At 46.8% G+C, this 18,829-nt stretch overlaps 1 protein-coding gene across 1 annotated transcript in view; it reads left to right on the forward strand.

Moving 5' to 3' along the window:
• SFXN5 (sideroflexin 5) overlaps window positions 1-13,831 on the forward strand; it is a 166,938-nt gene extending 153,107 nt beyond the window's left edge. The window contains exon 14 of the mRNA XM_026659548.1: window positions 12,967-13,831. Coding sequence (XP_026515333.1) covers window positions 12,967-13,044 — 78 coding nt within the window. The 3' untranslated portion in view covers window positions 13,045-13,831. The remainder of the gene's footprint in view (window positions 1-12,966) is intronic.
• The last annotated feature ends 4,998 nt before the right edge of the window (window positions 13,832-18,829 follow it).

The following is an 18,829-nucleotide window of genomic DNA, read 5'->3' on the forward strand; positions in this document are numbered from 1 at the left end:
AGAGGAAGGGGCAACATTATTACACTCTGCCCAGGGCAACAGAAAGGGTTAATCTGTCAGCGCTTCTCACTGGCTGCCTCCTGCTTTTGCAACAGCTTCTAACACAAAAGGCCCCAGCACCTTCCTGGTGGTCCTTCAAACCCCACAAAGCCTCTCCGGTGGCTCTCCTCACCTCCGCTCTCTCCACCCTTTCTTGTGCCTGAGCCCTTGTCTGCGCGTCACATTTGAGTAGACTCCAGAGTGTGGGGTTTGTCTTGTGTGTGATATGCAAAGTGCTGCGTGCTCTTAAGGGAGGGGCTCTGGAAATAATCTCAGGGAAGACCATGCAATCATTGTATGAAAGGGTACGAAACATTTAAAGAAAGCCAGGTGACTGCTACCGGAGGGAGGCGTATCCCACAGAGGGTTGAGTCCGCCTCTGCTCCCTGCTGATCTCATCCGTGTGAATTCACTGCCCGTGCTCATGAAGGACTAACAGCACTAGTGGGAGCTAGGCAAGATTGTGCCGAAAGCGTCCCTTCGCATCCCTCTGCCAGTGCTGCTCATGCCCCACCTGGAGCACTTCCCGCCATCCCAACCCTGCAGTGGCGGATTAGCCACCGGGCCAACAGGGCCCGTGCCCAGGGGCCCCAGCTAATTGTGGGGGCCCTGAAAAATGGGCACGCCCCAACCCACTCCACCCACCCGGCGCTCCTGCCAGCGAGCGAGGTCAGGGCATGGGTGCTTGCCTCGCTCCGCCCACCCGGCGCTCCTGCAGAGGGGCGGTGCAAGCCTCCATGCCCGGACTCAGCGCCTCAGGAGTGCCAGGCAGGCAGAGTGGGGCAAGCCACCATGAACTGACCCCATTTCCCTGGCAGGAGCGCCGGGGGGGGGGAGCAGAGCAGACTGCAGGTGGAAGGGGTGGGGAGGGGCTCCCACTTGCTCTGGCCCGGGGCCACCCTGTACCTATGATGAATGTGACCAACTCTGCCCACTGGGTCCCCCTTTAACCTTCACAGCTTCGGCTCTGCCTACGGCTCAGACTTTGTCTCCTATTGTGTCTCTGCACACCACTAGTGAGGCCCCTCTCAATTACCTGTCCCTTTCCTTCTCCTCCATTTGTGGGCATTTCCCCACATGGCACAGGGCATCCTTTCAATCCTAGAGGTCCACGACCCCACCCATCAAGCTTCCATGAGGGTCACAAGAAATAAGCTTGTATTTAAAAAAAAAAAAAATCAAAATGGAAAAATAATGAGTGTTTTTTAAACAATTTCCACCTCTGGCTCTCTGGTGCAACCTGACTTCTTGCGTTCTTTTAGGCTGTAAGCTCTCTGGGGCAGAGGCTGTATCTCTGCGTATGGAGCACTTTGCCAGCTCTAGCCGAGCTAGCCAGGTTGCATGATGGGTTTGTGATGCAGATTAAGGTCCCTCCCGGACGAGGATGAAAGCACACATGTAACAGCCTATTCCTGGTGCCCCCCCCCCCTCCCCAGCCCTCAAGCTTTCTCCTTTAACACTTTGAACCAGGGGGGCTGTTTTCTAGCCCCTAATGCAAAAGAAAGAAAAGCTCCTTGGCGATTCTTGACTTTCCCTTCATCACCAGACAGTACTGAAAGCTCTTAGGGAATGTCATTCCTCCATTTCAAATTCCATACTTTAAAGTGCCAAACAAAAGGCCATGATCAAAGCAGAGACGGAAAGAAATGAGTTACTAAAGCCCTCGATAGCGCAAGTAATCACTGGCTAAATGGCTTGGCACCCAGCAGCTGTGCAAGTATCTTTGATCCCTGCATTTCTCGTGTATCCAGCCTCACTTCTCACAGTTTATGCTGTTGTTTGGTTACGTACATCGTGCCAAATCCATGCACCATTGTTATTAACTATGCTGCACACCACAGCCACTCAGAACTTCCTGGTGACAGCAGGGATAGAATCCAGATCCTCCTTCTCCAACAGCCTTTGAACTACAGGTGAATCTCTGTTTGGTATGAGCAGTATAGGGCCGATGACACACATTCAAGCAGTTTTGATTCCTTCCAGCAGAGGGCATTGATGAACACACAAGCCTGTTCATTATGACACTAGTCAGTGAGAGCATTAAAGAATAATCCACCTGAGCTTTCTAAGCTACGTGGAGAAAATTCAGTATGAAAATATGTTGGGGTCTTTTCCACTCTTTCATTCTACAGACTGGGCATCGTTGATGGGGACTTGTGGAACGACCCAGTTTGCTGATCCACGTAACGGGGGAGAGAGAGTTGACTTAGTTGTGAGAGATAACACCTCAGATAGGGAATGTGTCTATCCGGGAAGTGAAGAGACCCTATGGTACAGAAGTGGGTTGGAGAGCATATTTCTAGTTGGTGCCTGGGGCTGAGAGGGTTAGCAAGCTTAGCACATCCCCTTAGCTCTTCTTCCCCTGTTGGGGCTACGGATGCTCCTGGCATAAGTGCCATCCACAGGTGGCTCGGCGGGGGTTGAGCGCCCACTCCTGGATGGGACACTGATATGCATCTGTATTCATGCAGGTGTTGCTGCGAGTGAATTTGGCCCCAGATATTTAGAGGAAAGCAGTCGTGGAAAAGCCTGCCTCCTGTCAGAGCAGCAAAAAACTTAGCTGCCTGGTAAACGTGGTTTGAAATAGTCAAACAAACCCGTACTGGGGAGCCTGGAGTCAGAGATATTTCCAAATCTTGCAGAGTGACTCTGTGAAAATAACCTCTTGAGGTTCTGGGTCTGTTGTTTCTTACCACTGCATATAAAATACCTTTGTGTCTACCAGCCAGTGCTACAAACTCATCCTGGGATCTGAGTCAAGCCAGGCACTTTCTAGCTCTCCCAACGTTGTCACTGTAACACTTCCTAGGGCTACCCAGGGTTGGGAGGCACCTCACTACCACCTGCCTTTAGTGCCAGGAAGCCTTGTTTGTGCCTGCTGTGGGTCTGCTCCCAACTCCACCTGCCACCAGGAACACAAGCACTCCTCTCAGGAACCTGCTCTCTTTCTGCAGGTTAGGGATAGGCTCACCCCACCTCCGAGCAGCTCCCTGGAGGGTCCAGCTCCATTCCACTGGACACTCATGACATTTCCAGATTCGCTGCTCCCAAAGGAATAGTACACCTCAGCTTACCTGTCCCACCTGAGATCACTGCTCTGCTTAGCACACAGAACGTCGCTATGCTTCTAGTGAAAACAAGCCAAACTTTAGTTAACAGAGAATAGAGATTCGAGTGATAGCAAGTAGAAGTATTGGAAACAAAGGGTTACCTATAAAATAAAATCATCACTGGCGTTCTAGAGCCTAGACTTATTTAACTAAATGCTTCCATGTCTTATAGAGCTATGCTCACCCCAAAGTCCTTCCAGCAATTTTCATCCAGGCCTGGCTGGGATCCTTTTTTCATGAGGCGAAAAACGCTGCCAGCTTGTCCCCTAGGTAAAGAATCCAGGGTGTACCTCTGTACACCCACTTATACCCCCTCAAGTTCATTGTCTTTACTCATAAACAGCAAACCCCTCTGTTGGTTTTGTTTTTTCCTGTAGATTTTCTCTCATCTAGATTTTCCACGCTTTTGTTGAGGATCTGGCTCAGTATGCAAATAGCCGCCCATGGTAGGACATACAACGCACAGTACACACATGAGCAGACAGAGAGAGAGAAGGGTCTGCTACCCCCTTGCCTGAAGGGAACCTGTCCAAGGCCTGTCACCGCCTCGGGACCTGCCCTTAACTTCAAGGCTTTAAGAACATAATTCCCAGGAGAGACACTTAACTCCTTCAGTATTATCCGTATGTACGTTTTTGAAATGATTATCGTGAGCAGTGAGCTACTGCCTCTCGGCAGAGACGTCACCTGCCACCCTTTGTATACAGGGAATCCCTGTAAAACCCTATGCATCCCTCACGCCATCTGTCAGTTGACACCAAAGGGTCCTTGGGCCACAGTCCCCAGCAATAAAGATTCTGCAGGCTACATTGTCACATCCGTGCCATCTCATTGTCTCCACATTCTGTCTGTTGACTTCAGTAGGATTGCCTGGGTAAAATTTGGCACTGCACATTGGAATTCAATTAGCAGTTCTATTGATGATGCATGACACAAAGTAGATTCAGGCTCTTGCTCCCTGGGTTGGCTTTGCAGGGGTGGCAGAAGTAAAAAGTAGGCAAAGCTTATTCTGCCAGCAGATCTGACTCTGGACACACCCAGGCATCAGGTCTGGTTAGCGAAAGGGGCCATTCGTACAGTGTCGCGTTTTGATGCAGCCCACGCTCATTGCAGGCTAGCACAATGTGTTTTTATACAGCCAAATACATGGTCATGCATCGTGGGACAAGGAAAAGGCCCGGTTTGTAAAATAGGGCTAGAGTCTGGAAAGCAGTGACTCTGGAAAGGACTTGAGCTGAATGTGAGCTCCCAGGGCGACACAATCCTTGGATCCATAAATGGGGGGATATTGAGTCGAAGTAGGGAGGCGTTATTACCATTATATATGGCAGTAGTGAGACCAGTGCATATTTTTAAAAGGATGCTGAAAAATTGGAAAGGAGTCGGTAAAATGTTATAAGAATATTTCAAAGTCTTGTAAACATGCCATACGTTGAGATCCTTGAGCATCTCGGTCTATTCGAAGAGACGATTAAGAGGCTGTTTAATAATAGTCGGTAAGTACCTACAGAGGGAGAAGATTTCTGAAAGCAGAGGGCTCTTTAATCTAGCAGATAAAGGCACAACAAGATTTGGTGACTGGAAGTTTGAAGTTAGAAAAATTCAAACTGGAAACATGATGCAAATTTTTAACAGCGATGGTAAATAACCATGGACCAGGTATGGTAAGATCACTGGGAGTCTTTAAATTGAGGCTGGATGTCTTTCTAAATTATCTGCTCTAATTCAGTCACAAGTAGTTGGGCCAGAGGGAAAAATCACTGGTCAATGTTCTTTGGCCTGTGCTTTGCAGGAAATCGGACTAGATTATCCTAATATTCCCTGGCCCCATAGTAGATGTTATCAGTCTCTGCCCCAGGCCTTATAATCTAATGAAAAGTAACACGGGATGCAGTTATGGCTGACTTCCCTGCATCCAGCACTGGCAGGAAGCTGTTAATCAGATGGAATCATGATGAACACATGGAGACGATGGGGGAATTAAAAGCATGCAAGGTTTGTGCACCCGGACCCTGCCGTCTCCATTCAGGCAAAGTCAGAGCTTTGAGTGCAAGACTGGACCATTTATTTCCAGATCTTGCTCTTCCTTTCACTGCAACAGCTTGGTGTCAGTGGGGCTGCACAGATGCCACAAGGAGAATTCTGCCCAGTAGTTTGATGGAAGGGGAACTCTCCAAGCTGCTCTCACATTCGCAAATCCCACTTTCCTTCCTGATTCTGCCTTTTAATGAGAGAGAGAGAGAGAGAGAGAGAGAGAGTGTTTCAGTTTTTGGGAGCTAGGGGAACTTTGTGGAAGTTCTCTTTGATCTGAAGAGAAGAGAGCAGGGTTTGCTGTCTTTTTAAATGCATTTTCAATTGTTTTTCTTTTTTTGGAGAGCGGTCCTCAGCCTTATAAAAATAAACATGGCACCGCAGGGTTCTGGTTCCATTTTTGAATTTTATCCCTATTAACAACATGGTTTCATTTACTGTCAGTAAAAAAACCGGAATTCTGAAATAACATGGGAGCGCTGTAGAAGCCAGTTACAGTCTGCATAGACGATCTTACTGCAGGAACGAAAGAGGATAAAAACCTACTCGATTGCTTGTCCATCCCCTGCAGGGTAGGCTGTGACTTCTTTGATTGTACAGCACCACGGACCCCAAGTCCTGTCTGGCCTCTCTAGATGCTGCTGTAATACCCAGAATAATCATGCTCATCATGAGCGACGACTACACTGGATTTTAGCCCCATTTGTTTGAAAATGCCATTTGGTAGGTGCTCTGGGTTCCACCATCCCACTCCGGGTGGATTCATAGATTATGAGGCCAGAACGGACCATTATGATCAATTAGTCTGACCTACATAACATTGGCCACGGATCCTCACCCAGCAAGTTCTGCATCAATACTTCTGTTTGAACTCTACCACCGTCATCTCTCTTTTTACTCCTGCCCCCATAGAACAAGAGAACCAAGCCCAGATCCCCTTCCCCCACCTCCTCATGATGGAGCCTCAGTCAATACATGTTGACCCTCCCCTCTAGAAAACTGTTTTTTTGTGGTGGTGTTTTTTGGCGGCGCGATTAGCTGTATGCCAAATCCATCTGGTCCTGTCTCCCCTAGCTGCCTTCCATATCATTACAGGATCCCTGGCAGGAAGCCTAGACCTGTCTCCCTCCTTACACCCTTAGGAGCACATTCCTTTCTACACCTTTTCCCGAGCCGGGAGAGAAATGATTATCAATCCTCAACAAAAAGCATCTGCTTTCTGCCTGCTTCTGCTTCACCGGACGCGCGTGTACGTTACACCCATGTCAGCAGCGAATGCAAAACACACACAACCCCCCACCTCGCAGACCCGCACGCAACATGGGCTGATTAAACTTTCAGCTCCCGGAGCCTGTATCACACGCTTTCTCTCTGTCTCCACAGTCCCAGCTGTGACCACCGCACCATTTGTTCTGCCAGCCCACGCCAGCTCTCGGAGCCAGTTCTTTATCACCCCAATTAGCCTTGTCTGTACTGATTAGAGGAGAGAGGCTTCCACGGCAGGGGACAGACGGGGGAATGGAACTCACTCACAGCGGCCACCGACAAGAGGCTTTCCCATTAAAGCGCCTTTGTTCCCCTCAAGGGATACATTTCACTGGGTCAAGAGCATGGCTGGAAAGCCAGCTTTGCCATGCTGGGTTATGCTCATTCATAAACAGATGCTTGAGGAGGGACATAGGGTGGATTTGTTTTAAACGCACCTGGTAATCTGCTGGAGGGAGGATGCAGGCTTGTCAGAACTGCATCGAATCCCAGAACGTAACTGGTGGGGGGGATAATATTTAGTCCTAGGGCTAGTCCCGGGCAAACCGGCCAGCTCGACTTGACAAGAACAGGAATAGCATAGCTTGTTCCCTGCTGTGAAAAGCACCTTTTCTGCCTTGCTGTGCGTCCAGGTCATTTCCCAGAACCGAGCCAGCTCCTGCTGATGTCGACGGTAAAGGTTTCTTTGGCAGGCGCAGGGTAGCTTTGCTCCTCCTTGGTTTGGCATTTCACATTACCGAGTGGGTCTCCCACTCTTGAGGCTGCCACGTTCTCTCCCTGACCCTTTTCAGCACTCTTGGGGGACAGGGATTGTAAACTCGGTTCCCTTCCGTGGGTTCTTGAGCCGTTCTCCCACTTCCGACCCACCCTCTCCCACTGCCAAAACTCAAGTCCCTTTTCTCCCAGGCCTCCCAGCAACTATTATCCCTGATTTAGTGGGGGATCGTCTCCCCCGCCCCAAGTCCGCTGTGTAGAGCTGACCTCCCACATGGAAAGGAGAACCGGCACCATTTTAACCACATCTCACAAAGGATGCTCCTTGGGGAGGGACAGAGATTAGTCACCCCATATGGGTGGGTTTGGGGCCCAGCAGACACACATCTCCCCCACTTGCCCAGTGAAGTGGGGCTTTACTCCCTGTTCCTTGGAGCACCCTTTCTGGTGGACCTATCTCTTTAAAGGGGACTCATGGGGTGGCCATGACCAAGGAAGGGCCTGGTAGCAGGACTTCAATGGAACTGCGCTACCAGGGAGTGAGATAGGGATGGCCACCAGGGCCCAGAGCAGCTGGGGAGGTACAGGGCCTCTACACCAATTATCGTGACTTTCTGCACATCCCCGAGGGTTTGGGGCTGGGTGCTAGATCCTATTCCGAAGCCTGGAGGCATACCCTGCTCTCCCCAACAGATCTCTATAGGACTTCCTCCCCCTGAGCCACCCCTTGTGGGTGAGGAGAGGGGGGGTGATGTGACCCTTGGTCTCCAAATCGAGTCCATGACGCTGCAGTCAGGGGTGAGCCAGTTCAGAGGGTGGAGGGCCAGGGAGATGTGTTCCTGGCCATCAGAGTTGCCAAGCAGGGGGATGCTTCCTTTGCACCCCGAAGCATTTTCAGGGCACGGGGCTTCATTCCTCATTATAACGAGCTGCAAGAGCCAAACCTGGAGATCACGAATATGCAGATCACGATGGCCAGGCTAGTGTTTGATAGGGTGGGCTGCGGTCTTCTGGCCAGTCAAAGAGGGAACTTGGAGCTTTTCTCCCTCCAGGACTATTTTGGCACTTAGGAGTCGAGAAGGACCCCGGGCTGTGGACTCACTTAACATGAGGGCAAACGCCCTTAAAAGAGAGGAAGTCGGTTCTCTGGAGCATTTCCCTCTTCCCACCAGCATCACCACAGTCATTGAGCTTTAGCTGGCTGCTCTTTCTCCGGGAGCTGATTTTGGCCAGGCACCGAGGGAGCTGGGTGATGATGCCGTTTGCGTTTGGTGTGAAGTAGCTGTACAGCTGGGTATCATCTCCGTGCCACAGGCACTCCGGCCCCTGTTGTCTCACCAACACTTCCAACAGCTTCATGGAGATGTTGAGTCGTGTGTGGAAGAGGATTGAGCCTGGTAATGCACTGCAGGTGAGAGGTATGGAGGCACATGCACCAATGCCCATAGCAGCCCTCAGCGTTATCTGGGAGGAAGTCCCTGATTAGGTCATTTCCATTCACTCTAGACCTTCTTGGAGATGAGGCAAAAGTATTTGCTGATCATTGGTATCAAATGCTACAGGGGCCCAGCAGGATGAGTACGGATGGACTTCCCTTTTCTCTGGACAGTGGGTGGACATCTGTCAGAACCAAGAGTCTCAGTACCATTCCCTGGCCCAAAGCCGGGCTGAGCAGATTCCAGGATACTGGCAGCTGACCTAACAACATACCTGTTTAACATACTATATTAAACTACACTTTTAACACCAAAACGGGGATGGAAAGTACTACGCATGGGTATGTGGATGTAGCCAAGCTAATGCTGCTGCCGAAACTTTAACTACTGCCTTCCCTGACTTGTGACTCTACTGCCTTAAAGTATCAGCACCTTATTTTTTTCCATTTGATTTCCAAACGAAGGGAATAGCCCCCTGGGTGCGTTTCTCATCAATGCATTGCTGGCGCCTCGGCAAAGTACTTTGTTCCTTTACCTGCGTCGGAAACACATCCGCACTTCTGGGAGTGCACACGGAACTGAAGTTCCGGGGCAGTGCTTATAGCATCTCCACTGTTGCCTTTATTGGAGTCATGCAGGGCTGCGCTGGCCTCAGGGCTCCCCGGCCCCCAGTGCCAGAGATCCCCAGTCAGTTATTTCCAGTCTCCCAGGTCTAACCAGGGAAGAGTGGGCCCAACAGTACATGGCAATAAAATGTACCCAGGGCACCCATGATCCTTTACACAGCAGTTTTACCCCTATCATCTGCTAAAGGTCTCTGGAAAGAGACCTGTCACTGCATGGACTTCCGGTGCTATGAATTCATTCTTTCCTCCGTCGGCTTTGCCTTCTTCCTGGTCAAACAGCATCACTTCTCCACTGGCTCCTCGGCTCCCACACCAGCAATACTAGCCACCTCTTTGCCATCCTTAATCCACTCCTACTGCCTTCCCTCTCCCACCCCAGTGCCTGTCTGCCTCGCCTCGCAGGTGGGACTGGTCGGCTGTGTAGGGGGGAGTATGCTGTAGCCCTTACAGGGGTGTCAAACTGTTCTTCCTCAGTGGAGGCAGGGAGCCCCAGGAGACCAGAGTGCCCCCTGGAGGTCCCCTGGGGCAATGCAGGTCCACACTTACTGCAGGGCTGTGCGTGCAATGCACAAGTTAGCCCAGTGGTTCTCAACCAGGGGTATGCATATCCCTGGGGTAGGCAGAGGTCTTCCAGGGGGCACATCAACTCATCTAGATATTTGTCTAGTTTTACAACAGGCTACAGAAAAAGCACTAGCGAAGTCAGTACAAACTACAATTTCATACAGACAGTGACTTGTTTATACTGCTCTATATACGATACATTGAAATGCAAGTACAATATTTACATTCCAATTGATTTATTTGATAACTAGATGGTAAAAATGAGAAAGTCAGCAATTGTTCAGTACAAGTGTGGCTGGGACACTTTTGTATTGTTATGTCTGATTTTGTAAGCAAGTCGTTTTTAAGTGAGGTGAAACCTGGGGTACGCAAGACAGATCAGACTCCTGAAAGGGGGTACAGTCGTCTGGAAAGGTTGAGAGCCACTGATCTAGCCCATAAATTGCTGTCCCTAGAAATCCCCCTCTGTGTAGAGGGTGAAATTCATCCTTCCCGCATAAAGCCCATTGTCTGGGGCATGGTGCAGAGAGCTAAATGGCGCTATGAATTCACACCCCAAGCCCACGTAAGCGGAAACCACAGCTCCTCCCGACTCACTGTTCCATCCACCAGGTTCGGCTCGCAGCTGCTGCCACTTTGTGCATCTTCTGCGGGCAGAGCCATTTGACCTGGGTAGGCCAGGATCCTGCGGTTGCGTCGTCTTCAGCAACTGCCTCTGCACTGGTCTGAATCGGCTGCAGCATACTCCCTGGCATGCCTGTTCCACCGATTCACCCAGCTCTGCATCCTCACCCTGGGGTTGAAGTGGTGCATTTAGCTTTCCACAAGGTGAATTTCCCCTCCTGTGCCATCCTGACCTAACTGTGTGGGTGTGTTAACAGAGCAGAGAATTAGGTCATGTGGGTGAGTCTATGACAATCTCTAGGTATATATCTCCCTTACCTATGTCTTTTAGCGAGGTAATTCTAAGGCACCTCTGGCTGTGATATTTAATACTGATCTGTGAAACTGCACTACGTGGATGTGTAAAAAACTTTTCTTTCCGTACCAGAGGGGGAAAAATAGAAAGAAAAGCTGTATCAGAGCCAGCCATATCAGAGTTAATCCTGGTATCAAAATGGCGGCTGTCACGTCTCCTGTACAATGAGAGGAAAGGCTATTCTATCCTTGCTGAGTAGCTTCCCCCTGTTATAATGCTCTACTTTGTGTTTCAGTAAAAGAAGAAATGGTGAAGTTGCTAATAATGGCACTAAAAGAAAATATGCTACATCTGTTATGGATAGCAGTACAAAATTAACTGATCACACCTCTGACACCCAAGATGTCTTCACTTAAAATACTCGCTGGCTGACTTTACATAATTTGCTGATTATATTTAAAAGAAATACAATTTTGCAATTACTGTTCTTTCTGGTGTGCTATCTATGCATCATTTTCTTTTTATGTTTATATATTTCTCCTTCATTAGTGCAGTCTGAAGGGTGATTAGATCCCTTCAAACATTTTACAGAGGTTAAACGTTGATTAAGATTTAATTATTACTGTAAATAGCTTGGAATGACATATGGTGCAAAAACCTGACATATGTGCATTTGAATAAATGAAGTGCTATTTCCCATGATGCCTCAGTAGCTGTTTAACAGCTTTGCTGAAGGGTTATGTTGCACCTCATGTTAAGATTGCTTTGATGTTATATTTTGTTGGGTTTTTGCAGCTGAAAGCTAAGAACAGTTTTTCCAGTTTTTAAAAACATTGAATATTTTAAATACCTAAATTGTTTTGCACAAATTTTTGCTAATTTGTCTAACTAGGTTAAACATTTTCAAAAGCATTTAGATTTTAACGTGGGTTCCTAGCATTGTCAGCTTCAGCACTGATTAAATGTATAGGATTTTTTAAAATATGATACTGTCAGGTGCAGGGTCCTGTTTCGGGGGGGATCCTGGTCTGGACTGGACAATAAGAATTCCTCCCACCCCAATCTCGTCCTCCAAATACAGAGGTGCCGACTATTTTTGGATCACAGAAAAGCTTTTTTGTAAGTCTGATTGGAAAAAGTAAAGGAGATTTCACATAGAGAAAAAGTGCAGTGGAGAATGGAACAATGCTGCCTTTAAAATATACAGCATAGAAGATCCACTGATGAACTTTTCAAAGATTTATATAGTATATCATTTCGTCTGTTATATAGTGTATTATGTTATTTAACACGTCTTTATAGTGCCATAGGTGTGCATAGTGCTTTACAGAGAGAAGGAATCATAGAATCGTAGGACTGGAAGAGACCTCCAGAGGTTATCTAGTCCAGTCCCCTGCACTCATGGCAGGACTAAGGAAGACATGGGGTGAAATCCTGGTCTTACTGAAATCAACTGGACTTTTGCCACCAACTTCAGCAAGGCCAGGATTTCACTGCTAGTCCCCCTCCTGAGACTTTAGGGCCCTGATCCTGGAATTGGATTTGAACATGCAGACTCTTGCTCCCACAAGGAGGGCCCCATTGACTTCACTGGGTCGTGGCACAGTCAAAAGGGTGGTGTTAGGCCGCTCTATACCTTTGTGAATCCCACCCAAAGCATCCATCCATGTGGATCCAATTGCAGGATTGGGGACTAGATTGGATCTGACAGGAAGGAAAGAGAGGCGGCATCAGGCAAGGGAAAGGGAAATGTATGTAAAATAAGACAATAGAGTTTCTTTTTTTTTTAAATGTGTTGTTTGGCTGTTTAAATTAATGTAGCATTTCAAGGGCTGGAAAGGGAGGGAATATGAGTCATTTCACATAACATAATTCAATATAAGCTGGCGCGATATGAGCACAATCATGGGAAAGCACTTTGAGATGACAGGTGAAAGGCATTACTGAATTGCCAAGCACTGTTATTACTGCTTGTTACTACAGCCGCACTCCTGCAGTTCACAGCAGAGGAACTCCGTTGGGCCTTCTATAACTCTCCGCTGACTCCTGCAGCGGTTACACCAGATTTGCATAGTTCGGAGACCAGAGTCAGGCTCATTGACTTCAATGGAGTTACCCCTGATTTACACCAGCATAAGTAAAATCAGAAAAGTCAGCTAAAGTCTTGCTTCTGTTTATTTATGTTATTGATGTATCATGCTCCCGTTGCTGTCAGACAATATTAGCCCAATTCTAATCTTACCTCCTCTTTGATTTGGCAGATTGAGACATCTCGACTGGAGCCAGAAATTGCAATGGCCACTACCAGTAAGACGGTTGTCTACAATAAAGGATTGTAAGTGGAAGTGGATCCTCTCAGCACAGAAGATTGGGGGAGGAAAAGGGGAAGCTCACAATTACTTCTGGGGGGGGAAAACAAAAACTAGAACTCAGAGATAGTAACATACCACTCTCAGGAGCTAGGAGTGAATTAACACTTTCAGAATACTGACACCTCACATCAGTCAAAAAGATTACTAGTAAAAGTTTTAAATTAGCAACAAGAACAAAAACAAATGACTTTCAAGCACGTTAGAGAACTAGCTACAATATAATGTCCTGAATTAGAAACAGCTCTGCATGGAAAGGAGTTTAATGATCTGTTGACATGGGTATGCCTAACTCTCCGTGAAAGTAGACTACGCAAGACAATTTTGTTTTTTTTAATAAGAATGAAATCTCAACACTTGGATGCTGCACAGAAATAATTCTGTAGAAATCGATTGGTGCATGAGTTAGAAGCGCTAGACAGGGCATTTGATAAGTGTACAGTATTGATTAAATGTCAATCTTGCGCCAGTAATCATGCACAAAAACAATGTTCCTTGGTTAGGTTTGTGACACTTTGATTCTAAACAAATAACACAATGAAGGTCATAGCCTGTGTGCCCTCCCTCCCTCCCTCTCCGACAAACAACCAGGGTGGTATCCTGGCATTCATTGGACTTACAAGATATTCTGTGTGATTGGAGCCTAATGCACTAGCATATTTGCAGGTTTTGCCCAGGCTAGCAAGCTAACGAAAAGTCAACCTGCCAAGTTACAGTGCACAGAATGGGAAGAGATCTGCTAGTATAAACAGATCTGTCCTTTAACTTTGCATAATGGACCAAATTCTGTTCTCATGTACATTGACATACCCCTAGAGTAAATTCACTGGCTTCTGTTAAATCACACCGCTATAAATGAGAGCAGAATTAGCCTAATGGTGAAGGGCCAGATCCTCGGCAGGTGTAAACCATCAGACTCCATCCATTTCAGTGGAACTCTGTGGATTGACACTATCACAGAATCTGACTTGTCATATAGACCACATTCTAATCGCTCACACCAGAGTAATTCCGCTGCAGCCAGTGGTGTTACTGCACATTTAGGCTGGTGTTAGAGAGCTTAGAATTTGTCCCATTGGTGCATTTCACCAATGAATACAATTTGAATGAAAGGATCTTTATCCAGGTACCATGGTAATGGGCACTATAGAAATGCATATATTATAATGATTAAAATGCCAGGTTGGATTTGGGGCTTTTGGGGGGTGCATGGGAAACCAAACTGCCTCTGCTGTAGAATGTATACAGATGGGTTCTTGCAATGGTTCATGGGTAGCAGGCCGATGTCACCAATGTGTTACTCCAGTTTTAGGCTAGTCTGACTCCTCATTGGAGTTACACAGTGGTGGATCAAACCAAAGGGGGCTGATTCTGCTCCCATGCTGGTGTAAATCAGGAGTAACTGCGCGGCAGTCAGTGGAGTTACACCAGTGTCTAAAACCAGCCTAAGTGAGAGGCGAATCCGTCTCAAAGCATTGTAGCCATACTTAGCTTAGTGGGCCAAATCAGGTTCTCAGTTACGCTGGTGTAAATCCAGTAGTATTTTCACTTAAGTCTACGGCCCTATTCTGGATTTACCCCAGGTGTAACAGACAGCAGAATTTAACCCAATATAGTTCTTCTAATGCACTAGATCACATGAATGTACATGAGTGAGGCAGCCAGTGTCTGCTGAGCAATAGCCAAGCAGAAGGAGTTTAGAAGGAGACAGACGGGAATAAATGTGCTGTACCAAGGCACAGAAGTATAAGAGATAGCAAGAATGGACTTTGACGGGTGCAGGAAATGATGGGGGAAGTGTCTATTCTGAAGCACGTTCCACCACTGCACAGATGGAACGTGGAAATATTGGGCTGAGGCGCCTCTTACACAATTGTTTTACCCCAAAGCGACTCCATCCTCACCAAAGGAGCTGCCCCTTGTGCTCACCTACATGGGAGGAGATTCGAGCCCAGGGGCATTAGAATGGCGTATCCTGGGTGCGAGGGAGTCAGGCCTGCAAAGTCCCGTTCTGCCAGCCACATGCTGCAGGGACACACGGGGCCAGATCCTCAGCCGGTGTAAATTGGTGTCACTCCCTTGAGATCAGTGGCGCTATCTTGATTTATACCATATGAGGACCAGAAGAACTGATTCTTCACTGTCTTGTGCCTTGTGTCGGTCACACCTACACTTGCACTGGGGGTCTGATCCAGAGCCCATTCAGGTCAATGCCACACTTTTCACTGGCTCCAGCAGGCTTTGGACCAGGCCCAAAGCGAGTGCCAGAGCCCTGCCTTTTTAGTGCGGTAACATTGGACATCCACTTTGCACCGGTATCTAAAATGACACAAGGGGCAATCCAGCACAAAATCAGGCCCATTGATTCCAAGCAGTGTGTAGGTGGGTGATGTGGCTCACACCAGCAATGAAACCAAAAAGCCAGGCCTACCACTGCAGCTAGGTAAGAAATGGAGCACACAAAGAGGTGAAGCATAAAAATGCCACTGAGAAACGCACACCGCTTTGGACAAAAACACAGATCACAGAATTAGCAAAAGAAAACCAGGACTTTTCATTGCTGCGCTAGTTGGGTGAAAGATAAAAGCCAAATTAAAATAAACCTGAGCCCCACAACTGATGGAGACACACATACATGTATATATGTGGTGGAGAAAAACTAGTATTAAAAATGTGCAACAGCTAAACTGGGTTTAAAGTGAAGGCGAATAATCTCATGTTCCTAATGAATGCAGAAACCAGTTGGATCTCCTTGTATACAGCACAACCTGTGTTCTGTATTGTTCTGAACTGAAATCCAAGTGGTGACCAAAATCAGCTGCTCGTATTAACAATGAGCAATGTCCTGGCTCTGTTTTCTATCAGCATCGCTCAATTTTCCATGTCATGGTGTTTTGTCACCCTTCGAACCACTCTGTTGAAATCCTGCCAAACTCTTAAGGGAGGGGTTGACTGAGTCATTTGAGGGTGTGGAGGAGGTAGAAGTGAGTACTTCTCCACTGCAGCGATGTCACTGCTGGGGAGGGGGGATGATTTGGTTTTACATCATAATTACTGATCAAAGATTCCACTAGCTGTGAACTCTAGCTACCTGCCGGGGCTACAGATGGAGTGAGTAATTTTCAACATGCAGAGCTAATTACAATGGCTGGTAAAAAAAAAAAAATCAAGGATTTGCTCACTGCATTTTTTTGACAGAGATACCTGAGGGGAGAGGGGGGGAAAGAAACAAGCTTTGCAAATGTTTAAAAAAAAAAAAAAAGTCAAAGTAGTTATTTTTTCCCAAGGAGGATGAGAGACTGCAAATTGTTTCACTCCACTCATAAACTTTGACTGCAGAGTGTTTAAGACAGTGCTTTGCAGGTCATTAATTAGCAGGGGAACTAATCCATAGATGTATTATACGGGTTGGATGTTTTAGAAGAGAGTGGAGTGGGGGAGTTAACAGGCCCTAATCTTAAATTGCAACTAGAGGGCCTGATTCTTAGTTCACACTTGCATGAATAAGGCGTAGCTCTGTTGAAATCAAAAGTGTCCCACGGTAGGACTGGTATAAAAGGGATCAAAATTAGGTGCATCACAAGGTTCCAGTTTTGTTTTCTTCCAATGAAGCCATATCAAATGTGCTCACTTTATATGTCAAAATATGGGGCCACATTGGGGTCATTGTTGCTGTCCTGGTTTATACCAGCTGGAGATCTGGCCTGTGATTTTTCTGTTTTTCATTTCTGCAACTTTGGCCTGAGATCGAGAAGGCAAAGCTGGGGGCAGAGGGTTGTTCTAGGTGTTATGTCAGTGGACAGTGCCCCTAGCACAATGTGTCCTGGTCCATGACTAGGCTCCTAGATGCTGCAATAATAAGTTTTAAGATTAGGGCCTGTTAACTCCCCCACTCCACTCTCTTCTAAAACATCCAACCCTTATAATACATCTATGGATTAGTTCCCCTGCTAATTAATGACCTGCAAAGCACTGATCTTAAAAATGATACAAATAATAATTAATAATAATTAATAAAAATTCTGCAGTCAGGACCTACAAACTCTCTGTTAATGGCGCGTGACCCTGGAGGGAGTCCAGCTTACTCTCCCATAACTGCAGTGCTAAGAGGAGTAACAATTGGACAGTGTCCCTTAGCAGGGGTTAGGCACTAACAATGATCCCCCTTTTCCTCACCTTACTAAAATCAAACTCAGAAGTGTCTTCTTTTGTCCTCATCACGCTGAGCACCTGCAGCTCCCATTACCTTTAACTGGAGCTACAGGTGCCCGGCACCTCTCTGAGCATGGCCCACAATAGATACGTTTGGTTTCAGAAGAAAGAGGTAACAATTTGAGACTAGCCTGAACCAAAATCTCGGATCCAAACGTCCCTGAATTTTGTAACTGTAGTCATGTAACTGGTATGTCTTGTTTTCTATGTACACGATAAGAACAAAAGAACGGCCATACTAGGTCAGACCAAAGGTTCATCTAGCCCAGTAGCCTGTGTTCTGACAGTGGCCAATGCCAGGTGCCCCAGAAGGAATGAACAAAACAGGGCAATCAAGTGATCCATCCCCTGCTGCCCACTCCCAGCTTCTGGCAGTCAGAGGTTTAGGGACACCCAGAGCATGGGGTTGCATCAATGACCATCTTGGCTAGTAGCCATTGCTGGACCTACCCTCCATGAAATCATCTAATTCTTTTTTTACCCCTGTTATAATTTTGGCCGTCACAACATCCCCTGGCAATGAGTTCCACAGGTTGACTGTGCGTTATCTGAAGAAGTACTTCCTTATGTTAGTTTTAAACCAGTGGTCTATTAATTTCATTGAGTGACCCCTGGTTCTTGTGTGATGTGAAGGGGTAAATAACACTTCCCTAGTCACTTTCTCAGCATAACTTGTGATTTTACAGTCCTTTATCATACCACCGCCTTACTTTTTTCTCTTCTAAGATGAATAGTCCCAGTCTTTTTAATCTCTCCTCATATGAAAGCTGTTCCATTCCCCTGATCATTTTTGTTGCATTTCTCTGCACCTTTTCCAATTCTAATAGATCTTTTTTGAGATGGGTGACCAGAACTGCACACAGTATTCAAGGTGTAGGTGTACAGGAATTTATAAAGTGACATTATGATATTTTCTGTCTTCTTATCTATCCCTTTCCTGATGGTTTCTAACATTCTGTTCGCTTTTATGACTGTCGTTGCATTACTTTGTGCTTATCAACATTGAACTTCATCTGCTATTTTGTTGCCCAGTTTTGTGAGATCCCTCTGTCACTCTTGGCAGTCAGGTGTGTGGTCTTAACCATCTTGAATAATTCCCTATCGTTTGCAAATTTTGCAGATCGTTTATGAATATGTTGAACAGCACACGTTCCAGTACAGATCTTTGGGGGACCCTGCCATTTACTGCTCTCCATTGTGAAAACTGTCCATTTATTCCTACCCTTTGTTTCCTGTCTTTTAACCAGTTACTGATCCATGAGGGGACCTTCCCTCTTATCCCATGACTGCTTACTTTGCTTAAGAGTCATTGATGTGGGACCGTGTCAAAATCTTTCTGGAAGTCTAAGTACACTGTATAAACTGGATCACCCTTGTCCACATGCTTGTTGACACCCTCAGAGAATTCTAATAGATTGGTGGGGCATGATTTCTCAGCTGTGTTGACTCGTCCCAACATATTGTGTTCATTTATGTGTCATCTTTAAATGGCTAAGGCATTTACCTCACTCTCTGCTGTAAAGCCGTCCATTTTGTGATGTGT

The sequence above is a fragment of the Terrapene carolina genome, unplaced genomic scaffold, assembly GCF_002925995.2.
Source record: "Terrapene carolina triunguis isolate 2854851 unplaced genomic scaffold, T_m_triunguis-2.0 Scaffold633, whole genome shotgun sequence".
Taxonomy (NCBI): domain Eukaryota; kingdom Metazoa; phylum Chordata; order Testudines; family Emydidae; genus Terrapene; species Terrapene triunguis.